General features: G+C 37.0%; 1 protein-coding gene across 1 annotated transcript in view; it reads left to right on the forward strand.

Annotated features, from left to right (window-relative positions):
* Positions 1-17924, forward strand: part of MFSD14B (major facilitator superfamily domain containing 14B) — a 76756-nt gene that overhangs the window by 45442 nt on the left and 13390 nt on the right. The window contains exons 6-8 of the mRNA XM_027874966.1: positions 8103-8321; positions 9143-9256; positions 13807-13878. Coding sequence (XP_027730767.1) covers positions 8103-8321; positions 9143-9256; positions 13807-13878 — 405 coding nt within the window. The remainder of the gene's footprint in view (positions 1-8102; positions 8322-9142; positions 9257-13806; positions 13879-17924) is intronic.

Here is a 17924-nt window from a genome sequence, read left to right on the forward strand (position 1 = left end):
GGATTTATAAGTGAATTTTATCAAGTAATCAAAGGAGAATTTTAATATCATATAAATTGCAAGAATAGAAAAAGAAGAGATCCTATCAGATTCTTTCTAAGAAACTAATAAGGTCTTGATACCTAAACCATGGAGAGAGAAAGCAGAAATAGAAAACAATAAACCACTCTAATGAATGTTGACATAAAAATGTTGCTTAAGATATTAGCAAGAGAGGCTACAGTAACATAGTAAAAAAGATTATACACTTGTGAGCAGGTTAGATTTTAATTTTTATTTTTTGCCAAGAATGCAGGGTTGCTTCAATATTAGAAAAATGATAAACATAATAACTATATTAATAACAAACCAATGAAAATCCCATGATTATATCAGTAACCCCCCCAAAAAAACTTTAGATACAACACAGCAGACATTTATATTTTAAAAAATTAGAAAGTGTAAGAATACATTTTTTTTGTTCATATTGTAATTTGTATATTGAAAACCAAGAAGTAGCATCTTTAACAGAGAAATTCTAGAGGACTTTTTTTTTTTTGGCTATGCAATGGAATTAAGTGAATTGCTCAGGGTCACACAGCTAGTAAGTGTTATGTGTCTGAGGCTGGATTGGAACTCAGGTCCTCCTGAAACCAGGTTTGGTGCTTTATCCATTCGCCACCTAGCTGGCCCTCTAGAGGGCTTTTCAGTAAGATTTGGGGTAAAATATAATTTTTAAAAATATCAAACAATGCCTCCTTTATTGTTTGATATAGTGGTAGAAATTACAGCTATAGCAATAAGAAACAGAAAAGAAATGGAGAGAGTAAACATCAGCAAAGAGGAAACAGTTACCTTTTGCAGATGAAATGATAATCTACTTTCCTTTTTTTGGTTTGTTTTTTTTTAGGCAATTGGGGTTAAGTGACTTGTCCAGGGTCACACAGCTAGTAAGTGTCAAGTGTTTGGTCTGAGGTCAGATTTGAACTCAGGTCCTCCTGAATTCAGGGCCGGCGCTCTATCCACTGCGCCACCTAGCTGCCCCGATAATCTACTTTGAGAATCCTAATGATTTAACTAAAAATTCATTGAAAAATAATTTCAGGAGAGTAGCAGGATATAAAATAGACTCACATAAACAACCAGCCTTTTTGTATATTAGCAACAAAACCTAGCTATAGGAAAGGAAATTTCATTCAAGAAAACTACAGAACATACAAAATATTGAGAGTCTACCTACCAACACATATGTAAAAAAGTATATGAATCCAGGTATATATATATGTACATAGACAAAAAGGTGCTTGACTCATGCAGGGTCACTAACGCTTTAGATGCCCAGGACAAATAAAGCGGTCTCCAGTGCTGAGTTTCTGTCATGTGTACTATGGAATTTTAAAGAGGACTTCATTTTACTGTATTCTTTTATGCTAAAAAATTCCAGTGGGCACTGCTCCAAAGGAGCAGCTTGAACTTGAAGTGGTCGAACTTGAAATCTGTTTTATGCATGCATAAATTGGATTTCAAAATGTGAATTTCAGTTGACCTGTACTCATTACAGAAGCCATCCTCTCAGGGAAAATGATTTGTCAAGTGTGCAGTATCATTAACAGTAGTAAGCCTGGTTACTTTGGCAGCTTGTCATTTACTAATGAATATGTCTTGCAAAAAGAAAGGAAAGGTTATAGAGCAACTAAGTCCTTTCTATTACTACTTTTCTAAATCTAATAATTAACTCTTTCTTCTCCTTCATGAATCGTAGCTCTGGCCTTATTATGTCACCATGCTGAAATATTCCAGGGTCTTCATCTTCACCTTCGTTTTCCTTTTCTCTGTACTGGAGTACAGAATTTATAGGAAGTCAGGTCACTGGGAGAAATCAACCAGAATAAAGGGAATTTGAGTGGAAATATGTAGGGAGCACTTAGATGTTGTGATAGATGGAGTGCTGGGCTTAGAATTAGGAGACCTAATTTAGAATCCCACTTTGGATGCATTTCCACAGCTGTAAAATGGAGATAATAATAATAATACCTACCTCCCAAGGTTATTGTGAGGATCAAATGAGAGGGAAATAAATTAATAAATAAACAAATATACACATAATACACAGAATCGTGTGTGTGTGTGTGTGTGTGTGTGTGTGTGTATACGTACATTAATAAAAAATCCTTGTAAACCTTTAGGTGATATAGAAATATAAGTTCTTTGTATTTCTTTAATCAAAAAACCTCGCTTTTTTTCCCCCTTTTCAAATCTGGCTGTCAGTAATAGAATCATGAAGATTTGAGCTACTGTTATTTTAATGATTTATGATGTGAGAAAAAAACAACTGTCCAGTAGCTATTCTGTGAAAATAGAATTAGTAATATTTATTACTGTCCATAGCAGATTTGCAGGTATGGTTTTTTTCTTACTCTGCAACATTAAATATGCCCTTTGTATCTTTTAAATTTAAATATTCATGGGTTATTGGGGAATAAAAGATCTCATCTCAATTTCTACAGCAATTAACATCTGTCTGTCATATTTTTGTGCTGGTTAATGAGAAAGAACATTTACTTGAGAGTGATGTGATTAGGTCCTAGTCTATTCCATGTGTAATAACTTGGCAAGTCATTAAATTCTCTGCCTCAGTAGTTTTCATTTGTAAAATTGGTCACTGTACACTTAGCACACAGTGTCTTGGTCATAGTAATTGAGCACTTAATTAATGCTTGTTGACTTGTCACAGTGCCTTCCCATTTCACAGGCTATTGAGGATAAAAAGATAATGGAATGGAAAATGCTTTGAAAAAATAACAGAATCAGAATTTTTAGAACTAGAAGGAACCTAAGAATCATTTTGCCCAGCCCCTTAAGTTTTTCTACATGAAAATAATTTCATCTAAAAATTTTTTTCCTTTAAATAGAATGTTATTGATACCTCTTGTTCTGACCCAGCAGATATTTCCAAAACCTAATATCCCCATAGTCTGATAGCCTAGTTCACTTTCCACTTTTAGTTTACTTGTGGTTAATAGAAAGGAAGAATAGAATGTTGGGCCTGGAATCAAGAAGTGAGTTCAACTTCAGATGTTTACTAGTTACTCAGATGCTTACTAGACCCTGGGCAAATCACTTAACTTTTGTTTCCCTCAGCTTACTTAACTGTGAAATGGGGATAATAGTACCTACCTCCCAGGGTTGTTGTGAGGATCAAATGAAATAATATTTATAAAATGTTTAGCACAGTGCTTGGCACATAGCAGGCACCTGATAAATTCTTTCCTTCCTTTCCTTTAGCTTTAATAATGTGGTACCAATATTTTAGTTGACCCAGGCTTTGTTGCTTTTCCTCATTGACTTCATTTACATCATTTTGGATATTCTTTTGGCTCTGTTTCTTTGCTTTGCATCCCTTGATGTAAGTCTTCCCACATTTTTCTAGATTCTTTCTATTCATCCTGGCTTATAGCTTCATAATGTTTATTACATTCACATCCCACACTTTATTCATTCATTCCCTCAGTCTTTGGCCAAATATTTCCCTTTTCCGTTACACATTGTCATCCAAGGTTTTTTTTTTTGGGGGGGGGAGTTGGAGAAAGCTTTGTTGCAAGTTTTTCTGATAAAGGTCTCATTTCCAAGATGTACAGGGAAATGATTCAAGTTTATTAGAATATATTTTCCCATTTTTATAATTTCTTATGAAGCAGTAATATTTCATTCATAAATCATATATTATTGAGCTATTTCCCAATTGATGGACAGCCTATTAAGTTTCCAGTTCTTTGTTACTACAAAAAAAAACGAGTTGTTAAAACTGTTTTTGAACATATAGATCTTTCTTTTAAAATCTCTCTGGGGGTTATAAAACTGTGCATATCTTTTGATCTAGCAATATCACTACTAGGACTATATCCAAAAGACACCAAAAAAAATGGAGAAGTACCTATTTGTACAAAAATATTTATAGCAGCTCTTTTTGTAGTGACTAAGAATTGGAAATAGAGAGGATGCCCATCGATTGGGAAATGGCTAAACAAGCTGTGGTGTATATGTGGTATACCACAATATGTGGTATTATTGTGCTATAAGAAATGACAAGCAGGATGATTTCAAAAAAACCTGGAAAGACTTACATGAACTGATGCAAAGTGAAGTGAGCAGAACCAGGAGAACGTCTTACATGGTAACAGTAATATTGTACAATGAAGAGTAGTGAATGACTTAGCTATTCTCAGCAATACAATGATCCAAGACAATCCCAAAAGACTCATAATGAAGCATTCTGTCTTCCTCCAGAGAAAAAACTGATACTGTCTGAATATAGACTGAAGCATGCTATTTTTCACTTTTTCATTATTTTTTTAAAATTGGAGTCTTTTTGTACAAAATGAATAATATGAAAATGTTTTACATGATTGCACAAGTATAAACTCTATTGGATTGCTTGCTGTCTCAGAGAGAGAAGGGACAGGAGGAAGGGAGAGATAGAATTTGGAACTCAAAACTTTTAAAAAAATAGCAAAAAAATTTTTAACATGCAATTAGGGAAAAAATAAAATATTAAAAATTTTAAAATCTCTTTGGGCTAAAATACTAGTATTGGTATTTCTGGGTTAGTGTATGCACAGTTTAGTAAATTTTGGGGCGTAGTTCCAAATTGCTTTCTAGAATGGCTGGACCAATTATAGTTCCACCATTATCCGTATGCATCAGTGCTTATTTTCCCACAGTCACAGTAATATTTGTCATTTTCATTTTTTTTGGATCACCTTTGCCTATTTGATCAGTATGAAGTGGAACCTTAGAGTTGCTTTAATTTGTTTTTCTCTACTTAATAGTGATTAGATTTTTTATTTTCATGTACTCTTTAATTGTTGATAGCTTGGATATTGATAGCTATTGATACCTTGGATTTCTTTCTCGAAAAGCTACTTTTTCATAACCTTTAACCATTTATCTATTGGGAAATAGCTTTTATTCTTATAAATTTTAATCAGCTCCCTAGATAGCTTGAACATGACATCTTTGTCAGAGAAACTTGCTACAAAGATTTTTTTCACAGTTAGGTTTCCCTTATATTAACTATATTAGATTTATGCAAACACTTTTTAAGTTTATATAATCAAATTATCTGAATTATAGTCTGTGATCCCATCTCTTGTTTGGACATGAATGATTTCCTTATCCATCACTCTAAAAAGATAATTTCTTCTTTTCCCTCCCCTTCCACCTCTCATTTGCTTGTGATATAACTTTTTATATCTGAGTTGTGAATCCTTACTTGGATTGTGTGAGGCTCGCCTCATAGTCTTGATCCTAGGCACTGTCTTCTACCTTTGCCTTCTTTTCTGTCCCTCATATCCTGACAACCCTCAACTCTGGGTCTGGCCTGCCTTTTCTACTGCTATTATTTATCCTTCTTACTTTTATATGCTCAATCTTGTTCCATGCAGCAACTGTTTTTCTCTTTTAGACTATTTTTTACATTAAATTTTATTTTTTTTCCAGTCAGGAAAAACCTATTTTCTCTCCCTCTCATAGCATCTCATAAATCTGCTTGCATTTCTCCATTCACATTAACCTTAGTTCAAGCTTTCATCTCCCATTCCGTGGTTTATTGCTCTAGCTTCTTAGAGAAACTGATTTCCCTTATTCCAGTGTCTTCCTTCTCCAGGCTGTCCTTGACATCAGTTAAGGGTGCCATATGTCTAATGGAGTGTACAAAGGTGTTCATTTAGGGTATGGGAAAACAAAAACAGGCCCTGAGGTCTCCAAACATCCAGCATGGCCAGTTCCTGCCAGAGGCTGCTCTATCTGGGCTATGGTGATGACTTTAGGGTGAGATTTGGGAGCTTTTGACCCTGTTAATTTCTTTCCAAGGAGTCAGTAGCAGTGGCAACAAGGACAGATGCAGGTAGAGCCAGAGTAGCTAAGGACATTAGCTCCTAACTGGAACTAGATTGACTGCATCAGGTACTGATCTGGTCCAAGAGCAACAGTGGTTGTGAGATGTGGCAGAGACAGTCAGGGAGGCAGAGGCAGCAGGGTTGAGGAGGTTAGGGTGATTGTGGACGCCAAGGAACCAGTAGGGCTTTTTGGGGCATCTGGCCCAGTCCTCACTGCCTACTCCCAACCTAGGGGTACAGTGACATGGGAAGATGCAGACTGAGCCAGGGACGCCCCAAGCTATGTGGGGCTACAGTAGCCCAGTTAGGACTGAGGCCAGATGGGGGGCATCTGGGGCTTTGAGAGGTGAAGGTCAAGGTCATTGGGGCTAATGAGACAGCTGCTAGGAGCAGTGAGAATGGGTTGTTGTGTGGGAAGTGACAATCAGCAAGCACTTATTAATCATATACTATGTGCCAGACACTGTGATAGGTGCTGGGGGATACAGAGACCTAAATGAAAGTACCTGCCCTCAGGGAGCTCCCACTCTATAGGAGGAGACAATGCGTGTATAAATTTATAAACTAATTTTGAGGAGAAGGCACTAGCTGCTGGAAAGTTAGGAAAGGCTTCATGTGTAAGGTGACACCTGAGCAAAGTCTTGAAAGGATTCTAAGAGGCAGAAGTGAGGACAGAGTATATCACAGGCATGGACCTAGCCTCTGCGGAGGCATGGAGGCAGGTCATGGGGTGGTAGAATATCAAGAGGGTCAGTGTGACTGAGCCGTGTTGGGAGTGGAGCGGAGTCATGTGCTCCAAGGCCGAGTATGAGCAAAACTAGGTGGGGGTCAGATTATGAATGCCACACAGAAGGTAATGATTCAGAAGCTTGTGAAGAAGAAATCAATTAATGGAGAAGTTATTCCAAAAGAAAAAATTATTGAGATACTGAGAATGGCAGGAATGAAGAAGAAAAATTATAGGGAGTATGTGCAGATTTCATTGTCCTCCTTAGATCTGCAAGGGATTCCTCACATAGGCGTTTTGTAGAGAAAGAAAGTCAGTTACTGAAGCTTCATCTTCAAAACATGCTGATCTCAGATAGGAACAAATAATCATTTGTTGAGCCCTCTGAGAGCTTCTGTTGTCATTTTGGCTAAATGTGGTCTCTTGAGTTAGTCTAGATTGCAGCTCCTTTGGAATTCTTAGAAACGAAACTAAAGAAAATGGAAGATGTCGAGGGGTTGGATATGCAAAGGATGTGCTTGGGGCCAATCTAGGATGTGATTTCTGTACTTATAGGTACTGCTGTCTTATACTTACAGGTAAAGATGGACTCAGGCCATGTCTTTCAGTGGTGATGGGTCATACTGTGGCCTGCTTTATTTGCTGAATATGTACTTCTGAATGTCAAAAATCAAGTTGGAATTCCAGTTTTTCCTAGGAACATAATATAAAGAGAAATCACAACACAACCTTTATCTTTGGTAGTAGAAGACAAAAGTAATGCTGGTAATTGAAATCCATAATATAGTTAGTCCTTGTAAATTGAAAGCATCAGCCTTTCCAACTTTCAAATATTCTTTTTTTTTTTTGGCAATTGGGGTTAAGTGACTTGCCCTAGGGTCACACAGCTAGTGTTAAGTGTTTGGTCTGAGGCCGGATTTGAACTCAGGTCTTCCTGACTTCAGGGCCGGCGCTCTATCCACTGTGCCACCTAGCTGCCCCTTGAACTGCTTATGTTTCATTTTCTGTCTCTCATTTTAGTGGAATATTCAACAAACCCCAAATGGTCATAAAATGAAAGCAGTGGAATAAAGAGGAAAGAACTTGGCTTACTTATAAATTAAATAGTTTCCAGTGAAATTTACATGTTATGATTTTTTTCTAACCTAATTAAAAATTTACTGAAAGATTCTGGACATTGTTGTGGTGATTATTTTTAATGTTAGCAAGATTCCCAACCCTTTACTTGTAGCATGTAGCACTTTATAGTGTTTCCTGTTAGACTTGTTAGACCATGTTCAGAACAAAATTTATTTGAATTCACTTAAAGTATCACTGCTTTCTATGTGTATATGTATATAGATGCATATATTATGCTCATAGACATATATGCTGTAAAATACTTACAGGAGGAAGGAAGGGGTATCATGGATTTTAAAAATAACCAAGTTAATAGTGTAAAGTGTTGCTGTTTGAAAAAGATTAGGAATCACTGAATTCTTGGATGCATCTTCTTGCAGGTTTCTGCCACATTTGCAGCAAGTTTGGTAACCAGCCCTGCTATTGGAGCATATCTGTCTGCCAGCTATGGAGATAACCCGGTTGTGCTTGTGGCCACAGTGGTGGCTCTCTTGGATATCTGCTTTATCTTGTTAGCTGTCCCAGAATCTCTGTCTGAAAAAATGAGGCCTGCTTCTTGGGGACCTTCAATTTCATGGGAGCAGGCAGACCCTTTTGCGGTAAAACTCTATCAGTCAAGAAACAGCATATGTTTGATTTTCATAATTTGCACCCTTGCCATACGAATCAAGAAAATTTCTACAGCCCTGACTAATGCTACTTGATCCTGGGTATCTCTCCACTGAGAAAAGTAGGGGATGGATTACTGACAATCAGTGAATGTAAGGCTGAATCCACACAGGATTTGAGCTTTGCCCTTTTTTTAATTAAAACATGAAATGGCCTCAAGGATAAAGAGAAAGCAGAGAAAGTGTCACCAATGGCTTGCGTTAGGGTTCTGGTGGCTTTCCTTTTGCCATGGTTCCTTTGTTCTTCTCTTTACAAATAATGAATGAAAAGTGAATTTGTGAGTAATGAAACTGCCTTGCTGGTTATTGCTTTTAACTCTATGGTGAGTGAAGGAGAGGTTTTTGATTTTTTTGATAGTCTCCAAGGGTATTTGCCTTTTCAGAATTTATTATCTGATTTTCAGCATGGGGCACAAAAATACTATTTAACAGACAGAAAATAGAGTATTCTGGATCTTCGAAAGACCCAAAACAAGCATTTCCAAAGTTTTGAGTCATTACCATTGACTTATTTTTCTGATGAAAAGATTGTAGTGGAGTAATCATTAAGATACATTATTCCATGAGTTTCTTTTTTTGTAACATAGTCAGCTCTTGATTTATCTACCCTGATTATTTTTATTATCTACTACTCTTTATTTATCTAAGGGATCATAGCATTGGTGCTAACTGTAGAATATTGGGGAATATCAGTGTCATGGACATTGACAGTATACTTACATGTGTGTTTTCTTTTTTTTTCTCCTGTTCAGTCTCTGAAGAAAGTGGGAAAAGATTCCACAGTCTTGCGGATCTGTATCACAGTCTTTCTTTCATACCTTCCTGAAGCTGGGCAGTATTCTAGTTTCTTCCTCTATCTGAGACAGGTGAGTAATCTTCAAATACCTGAGTTGTTTGAGTATGGTAGGGCTCACCAATACCTCAGATTGGTGAAAGGGGTAGAACACCAAACTGTCAGCCATAACACACCAATGCCCCATTTACCATCTTGCTGTTAAAGTCCCTGGTAATCAAATTCCTCTACTATACCTATCACATTGAAGGGTTTTTGATCCTACCCGTACTGCTGGACTTCCCATCAGTCAGTGTTCACTATTTTGAAAACCAGCCTTCAGTTCAGAGATTACAGAGTAGTTTGGCTACGTGGCTGAACCTGTTGCTAGCTGGAGAGCCTAAGCTGGTGTTGCATCCCAAGGACAATAGCGTTGTGTCCTTGGGCCTGGGTGGCCAGCTGTGTCGATGTTTATCACCTTAATTCCAGTATAGGCTCCTAAGTGGAGCCTGTTTTCCTCTGGGGTCAGAGTCAGAACTCATCTTATGTTATTTCTGCAAAAAATGGATAGAGAAAATTTCTAAGTCTGCTTTCACTGAAAGAAACACTTAGGCACAGATAGAACACAAGAACAGGGGATTAGAAATTTTTTAAAAGGTAAAAATCATTCCAGCCAGAAATAGCCCTCAGACAGCGAAAAAAGGGAAGACTACATCTTACTTTTAAAAATTATCTGAAAGCTTATATTCCAGATAAGTTAAATTTCTCTAGAAGTTTGTTAAGTTTTATAGAAGTGACACCCAAGGTAGAAGGGGATGCCATGACCTTAGAGCTTGTTTCAGAAAAGCAAACTGCTTTCACTGATTACAGGCTCTCATCTTTCCAGCTTTTCCTCTGGTTCACTTTTTCTTAATCTATTCTGAATCATGATTGTGACGGTTAGTCATCCCTCTCTCTCCTGCTGTTGCAGCTTATACTCCTGGGCCCCATAGCTAGCTGGAGCAGAGGATAGAGGCTTGGGCTTAGAATCAGAAAGACTCATCTTCATGAGTTCAAATCCACCCTCAGACACTTACTAGCTGTGTGACCCTGGGCAAGTCACTCAACCATGTCTGCCTCAATTCCTCCTCTGTAAACTGAGCTGGAGAAGGAAATGGGAAACTACTCCAGTATCTTTGCCAAGAAAACCCCAAATGGGGTCACAAAGAGTTGGACACGATTGAAGCAACTCAACAACAACAACCCTGTAGAGAAACCGTTCAGTTATGAGACCTCTACCCTGGAATCCTTTGCTTCCTTGTCCTCTTGCTACTCGTATCTTACCCAAACTCAACCCTGTGTTACTCTCCCCCATCCAGCTTCTTTAATCCTCTTCTCTGCACTCCTCCTCCTCCTCCTCTCTTTTTCTCCCCAAGGTCTCTTGTCTCCATTTTCTGCTTATGGGCTGACTTCTTCCATATTACCTATAAAACATGCCCAGTTCTCCTCTGTCCTTTCCTTGTTCCTGCTGTCTCCTTATTGTCAGCTATTTCTCCTCCTTTTTTTTTTAAAACTTTATTAATTTATTTTGATTTATCAACAATCACTTCCATAAGCTTTTGAGTTTTAAATTTTTCTCCCCCTCCCTCCCCACGTCCCTCCCCAAGATGGCTCGCAATTTGATATATGCTATACATATACATTCCTATTAAACATATTTTCACATTAGTGATGTTGTAAGTAGGAATTAGAACCAATAGGAGGAACCACCAGAAAGAGGAAACAAAACACAACAGAAGGGAAAAAATAGCAAATAGTATGCTTCGATCTGCATTCAAACTCCATAGTTCTTTCTTTGGATGTGGGTAGCATTTTCCATCAAGAGGCTTTTGGAGATGTCTTAGATCCTTGCATTGCTGAGAAGGGCTAAGTCTATCAATATTAGTCATAGCACAACGTGGCTGTTATTGTGTACAACATTCTCCTGGTTCTGCTTACTTCACTCTGCATTAGACCATACAAGTCTTTCCAGGTTTTTCTGAAATCTGCCTGCTCATCATATTTCTCCTCCTTTTCACAGCCAAACACTTAGGGTAAGCTTTCTATAGTCATTGTTTTCATTTCTTCATCTCCTTGTTTCTCAGTTCCTTGTAATCTGGCTTCTGAAATTCTTTCCCCTAAGTTATTTAAGAAATCTTTTAACTGCTAAATCTGCTAGTCCTTTCTCAGTCCTCAATCTTCTGGACATCTCTACAGCTTTTGACACTGTTGACCATCCCTTCAAACTGAATATTTTGTTTTTCCTTGGCTTCACTCTTGAATAGCCATCGTCTTAATTTGCACCCTCATACCTCTCACCTCAGCTCTTTGAATTCCCTTGTCATTGTTCTTTCTGCTTCCTGTATCTCCCCTTGATTATATTTAACAGAGCTTCCTAAACTCTTTTTTTCCTTTTCTTTTTGTTATTAGGAGGTTAAGTGACTTCCTAAAACAGAGTTATACAATTGGAACATGTCCCTTTCTGTCTCAGAATTCTTCAGGCTAAGATAGAAAATCCATAGCTTGACATTTAAAGCCCTTTGCAATCTGGTTTTAGCCCTCTTTTCCATACTTATTCACATTAATCTTTATGCATTCTAGAGACACTGGTCAACTTGGTGTTCTCTGAACTTGACATTCTCCTTCTCTCCTGTTGAAGAAAAAAAATAATTCTGTTTTCTGTGTTTTAGGCAATAGTCTGCCAGAGACAATTTTTATTAATTTATCATTATTCTAAATGCAAACATCTCTAGCTCAGACCGAGATGTCCAAGCTAGCAGAGTCCCTTCAAACCCTGGAATTTTTATCTCTAACAAAAAAACGATTTGAAGTAACATTTTTAAGAATCTCGAACAAGAAGATGGTTACAATATGATAAAATACAGATTAAGGTTAACATTCTATTCCATCTAGTCAGATAGTATTTGTAAAAAAACATTTAATACAGTGCCTGGCACATAGTAGGAGTTATATAAATGCTTATTAACTCTTTCCCCTCTTTTCTCCCTTTGTCTTTAGGTGGGTCATAACTCTGATTCCTTCAGGGAAAGTTAATGGGGAAATTAATGATCTAATTGTAAGTTTGGTAACTACCTATAATCCATTTTCCCAAGGGGCCTTAGCTTTTGTTCTTGACTTTTTACTTACTTTCCAAAAGAGTAAGGTCTTTAGACTAGAGAAATATTTATTTCTGAGTATTTCCAGTTAAACTAAAAAGGAGGTTTTTAATAGCTTCCATACCTGCCTCCATGCTGTTCCCTGGAATGCACTAACAACTTTCTGTGCTTTTTAAACGTCTATTTTTATGTTCTCTCTTCCATGTAACCTGGATACCCCATCTTCTTTTTAGGAAGGTGGAGGGGGAAAGGGCCTGCAGAAGGTGGGATTTGAGCTGAGTCTTAAAGAAAGCCAAGGAGGCCAGTAGGCAGAGAAGAGGGCAGAGATTATCCCAGACATTGGAGACAGCCAGTGAAATGGCAAGGACACCAGTATTGCTGGATTGTAGAGCATATGGAAGGAATTAAAGTTTAAGAAGACTGGAAAGATAGGAGGATCCAAGTTGTTCCATAAGGGCTTTAAATGCTAGAGGATTTTATGTTATATGCCATAATCCTTTCACCTTCTCTCACTTAACAGCTCCAGAGCTGTGAGGTTAGAAGATATGAGCATTTGGTAGATCTGCAGATCTGCATTCATTTTAACTTGTCCTGGGATGTCTTAGAGAGTGAAGACAGCTTCCCCCCCCCCCCCCCCCCCCCGGACCTCCCAACTTGTTGGTTTACTTCTTTTTTCTTTTTTTTTGTAAGGCAATTGGGGTTAAGTGACTTGCCCAAGGTCACACAGCTAGTATGTATCAGGTGTTTGGTCTGAGGCCGGATTTGAACTCAGGTCCTCCTGACTTCAGGGCTGGTGCTCTATCCACTGCGCCACCTAGCTGCCCTTTACTTTTCTATGGTAGAATAATTCCTAATTTACTTTATAAAAACAATAAATTTTTATTTATTTCATTACATATTCCCAATTACATCAAAAAAATTTTTTAACACTCACTTAAACTTTTTGAGTTCCAAATTCTTTCTTATTCCTGCCCCTCCCCCACCCTGTGCCTAATTTACTTCATAATAATATTACCTGTGTTTTTGTTTGTAGCAGTAAGGTGATTAATTTTCCAGCCAAAACAATTTTCAGTGACCTTTAAAATATATGTTTCATCCATGTATGTGATGTTTCTTGATAAGATATTATAGGATTTGTCTGGCAAATGCTTTGGTTAAACTGGCAGATGGTTTCTATGTCTTTTAATAATTTGATATCTGTACTAGAATTCATAAGAATGTCTCCTCCCCTCAAAAAAGTTTAAAACAAGAAGGAGCAGACTTATATTTTTAAAAAACACATTGAATATTTTTCTTTATTTAATAATTTTCATGTATACACCTTGTGAATGAACCCTGTTTAAGTTTAGATTTTCAAATCTCAGAATTCTCTGGTTAGTCATTTAGATGCTGCATTAGTGAACCTTATCTCAGCATTGTTTTCCTGTGGATGAAAAAAATAATTAGCTTTTTTTTTTACCATTAGGATATTAACATTACTAATATCTTCTTTTTTTATTAACTTTCTCAGATTATAGGTTTTGGATCAGCTAAAATTGCAGCATTTATTGCTATGGTAGGAATCCTGTCCATTGTAGCTCAGGTAAGTGTCAAAATAAACACTTTCAATAGCATATTGAAGTTATTGGGTATTTAATTATTGTATTGCTTCTTAGTTTTTTTCAGATTACATTTTGCAACTTCTTCAGGACCTTTACATCTTGCGAACTCAAGGCAGATTTTATAACAGTTGAGGCCTTGAATCTCCAGATAGTATGAGTAGCCTGTCTAGGATTATGTGATTTAGTTACATTACTTCTGTTTTGTGTATGTGAAAATCTGTCTTGCCAAATAATATTACTACCAAGAAAGACTATCTTGAAGCTCAAAGAGGGAAGGAAATTTGAGTAAGAGTGAAATCCCCCAAATTTGAGGAACTGTAGTAGATTTTAGAAGTATATGTATAATATGAGTAATTGGCAAGATTCATTTCCCCTTTTCCCATATGTATCATAAACATGGGACTGTAGAAGGTAAGATACACCTTTCTTTTCAGATAAATTCACTATTTTCTGTTTTGTAGAGGTAGATCCTTTATCAAGGTTATAATGGAAGGGAATACAGACAAGAATCCCACAGGGTGAGGAAACATAGATACTTTCTGATTTGTAACAGAATATACTCACACCAATGGGATCGTGAACACATTGAAAGACAGAATATAGGCTAACGTATTTGGCTTTCCCAGAGACATTTCAATCCCAATATGTTCAAAGTAGAATTTGCCTCTCTTCCTTGCCCCCCCAAGCCCACTCCTCTTACAAATTTTGCTATTTCTTTCAAAGGCGCCACCATTCTTCAAGTCTCCTAGATTTGTAATTCCCAGAATTGTCCTAAATTGTCTTTACTACCCCTCATTCCATATACCCAGTCATTTGCCACATTTTGCTGCTTTTACCTCTACAATATCTCATATCTGGCACCTTCTCTCTGCTCACACAGCTTCTGCTGTAATTCAGGCCCTTATCATCCCTCATATTAGTTATTACAATTGCCTTCTAACTGGTCTTGTCCCTTTAGTCTCTCCTTAGCTCCATTCTATTCTCCACACAGCTGCTGCCAAAGTTATTTTCCTTAAGGGTAGATCTGACCATGTGACTCCCTTACTCAACTAACTTCAGTGACTCTAGGTTGCCTCTAGGATAAAATATTTGCAGCATGGTACTGTAGAAAAGGTGCTGAACTTAAGTCACAGGACTTGAGTTTTTGTATGTAAATCATTAGTAATAAAGACAAGTGCACTTTTGACTAAGATGGTGACTGGAAAGGTTACAGAAAATTCCCACTTGTACACTAGCAAATATCTTAGAACCTCTAGCATCTGATGGGGGCCTGTCAGGACAATAGCAGGAGATGGAACCAGATTCCTTTGTGGGATTATATGATGAAGAGGCAGAAAAGGGACAAGACCAATACTTACATGAGGCCACCAGTAGAAGAAGCAGAAGCATGGACTATGGTAGAGTACAGGCCTGGTCTCAGTCATCCTATCCCAAAGTGTATAGGCCCTGGCTTCTAGTCTGCAGGGGAAGCAGGCCCAAGCTGGGCTGCCCACCCCATCCAAGAGAAAGGGTGGGAAGTGGTGAGGGGGTAGAACCTTGCTCTCAGCAAGTAGTTATTAAGTGCTTCCTATGAACTAGCCATTGTGTTCAACCAACTTGGGATGTAAAGGCAAAAGGTCCCAATCCAGAAACTCAATGCAGAGCAAACAGAAAAAACTATTAAACACAATGAAGAAATACTATGAGTGAAGACAAAATCAAGTGATTATTCTAGAAAAAAAAGAGTGTTACATCACAAGTAAAAATAGGGCCTTAGCAACTAATCCACAAGGCTAGTCCAAGAGTGGCTGAAAGAAATGAAACAAGATTAAAAGAAAATAGATATTTCAAGAAACAAATAAAAAAGAGAAAAATTAACTTAGAACAGAAGATAGGAAACCTTACCCAAATAGTGATCTCGCTGAACATAGAGTAGAACAAACAACTAACTGATTTCATGAGAGAACAAAAACATTAGAAGTCAAAATTCAAAGTCAGAAAGTTGGAAAAAAAATAGACGAGTATAAAATGTATCTGCTTATCAAAAACTGCCCTAGAACTCCAACCTTGGAGTCAGGAGGACCTGAGTTAAAATCTGACCTCAGACACTTGACACTTACTAGCTCTGTGACCCTGGGCAATTACTTAACCCTGATTGCCTCGCCAAAAAACAAAACAAAACAAAACAAAGCTGACCTAGAAAACAGACGATTTACAAATCAATTGTCTCCCTGAAAACCATGACCAAACAAGAACTTGGATACCATATTTTAAGAAGCATAATGGAAAACTGGCTAGGCCTATTAAAACCAGAAGCCTCTTCAAAGAAACCCCAGATTTGAAATACTAAGGATTGACCTTATCAAAATCCAGAGCTTCTAGGTCAAAGAAAAGAAATACAGTAAACATCCAGAACTGAAAGAATTCAAGTAAGGGAGAATCACAGTCAAGATCACAGATGACTTAAATATTCTGGTGCAGCTATGATTAAATGAAAGAAAATATTGGAAAACTGTATTCCAAAAGACAAAAGGCTTACAACCAAGAATAATTTACCCTGCCAAGACTGAGTATAATTCTGTGGGAGAAAAAAAATTGAACCTTAATGAAAGAGGGCTTTGAAGCTTTCCTGATGAAAAGACCACAGCTGGGTTGAATCTTTGAAATGCAAATACCAGAGACAAAGGTAAATACATTTGAGCAGTTGGTTGGGACCAACTGATGAAGAATTGCTTATATGCTAGTAAGGGGAGAAGAAATGTGTCTCTTCAGAACCCAGTATTTGAATGCCAGAGAAAGAGCTAAGGAAAAAAAACATGAGCCCTAGGTATGGTTTTGTTTGGTTTAATGAGGGGAAAGAAAAGGAACAGAAAATAAAATACACTAGGGAAGAAATGAGGAAGAAGCAGGGAAGAAACTTACTAGTTCTCTTAATTGACATGCATGAGAAGAATATACAGATATGGAGGAGAGGGTGGAGTGAGCACCACACTTTGAACTTACAGACTTAAAAAGAGTATGTTCTATGCAGTTTAATGTTCAGTTCTCTGCCTCTTCTACAATATATTAATTCTAATACATTTCCTCTCTTGATTATTTCTTATTTATTCTTTACCTAGCTTGTTTGTACATATCTGAATATTTTCTCCCTTGTTAGATTGTGAGTTTCTTGAGGGCAGGGATGGTCTTTTGAATTTCTTTGTGTCTCTAGCACTTAGTATAGTGCTTGGCACCTAGTAGGTGTTTAATACATTCTTCTTGATTGATTGACTATAAAGAACTGCCTATTTTATTTAATGTTTAAATTCAGAATAAGAATAAAATTAAAAAATACATTAAAACTAACAGAGAAACTGATAGAGACAAAGGAGGTGGGTTTAAAAAGGAGGGGTAATAGTTACAAGCAGGAAGTTCTAAAATGATTGACAAACAGGGGATTATTGGTCCTACTATGTTAAATTGAATATAGACTTAAAAAAGTACATGATAAAGCTTCACCATTGCATGTACAGTCTTCTGTTCTTTGTGTAAGGAAATGTGCATGTTGATTTCTTTAAATTCACAAATTAAAAAAAATTAAATGTAATAAATGCAAATGTCATATTCTTTGTGTAAAATGCTAAATTCAGAAGATTGAGTGTTTGCATTTGTAAATCAAATTAAGTTTTAATTTAAATGACTGAGATTTTTTTTGGTTTATTCTTAATAATAAAAAGGTATCATGGAGTTCAGTGATGAATTCAAATAGAAACTAATTCCTGTGGTACTCCACAAATTAGTATTAACTGTGTTGAATTGTACTGTTTCAGTAGCCATCTGAGAGTCTTATGCAACTCTGGTGTAATGGACAGAGAACTCCAGGAGTACTTTTAGGCAGTTCAAGTCCTCCCTTTGACTTAAACTGGTTATTTGATCCTGGACATGTCACTTAATCTCTGTTTAAGATTTTATATACAGAAGATCCTGACCTGCATTAGAGGAAGTATCCTCAACTGGGAATTCCATATATGAATGCAATAATAGATCCAGTATTTGTCCCTATCTCCGA

The sequence above is a fragment of the Vombatus ursinus genome, unplaced genomic scaffold (assembly GCF_900497805.2).
Source record: "Vombatus ursinus unplaced genomic scaffold, bare-nosed wombat genome assembly UNPS02014807.1, whole genome shotgun sequence".
Taxonomy (NCBI): Eukaryota; Metazoa; Chordata; class Mammalia; order Diprotodontia; family Vombatidae; genus Vombatus; species Vombatus ursinus.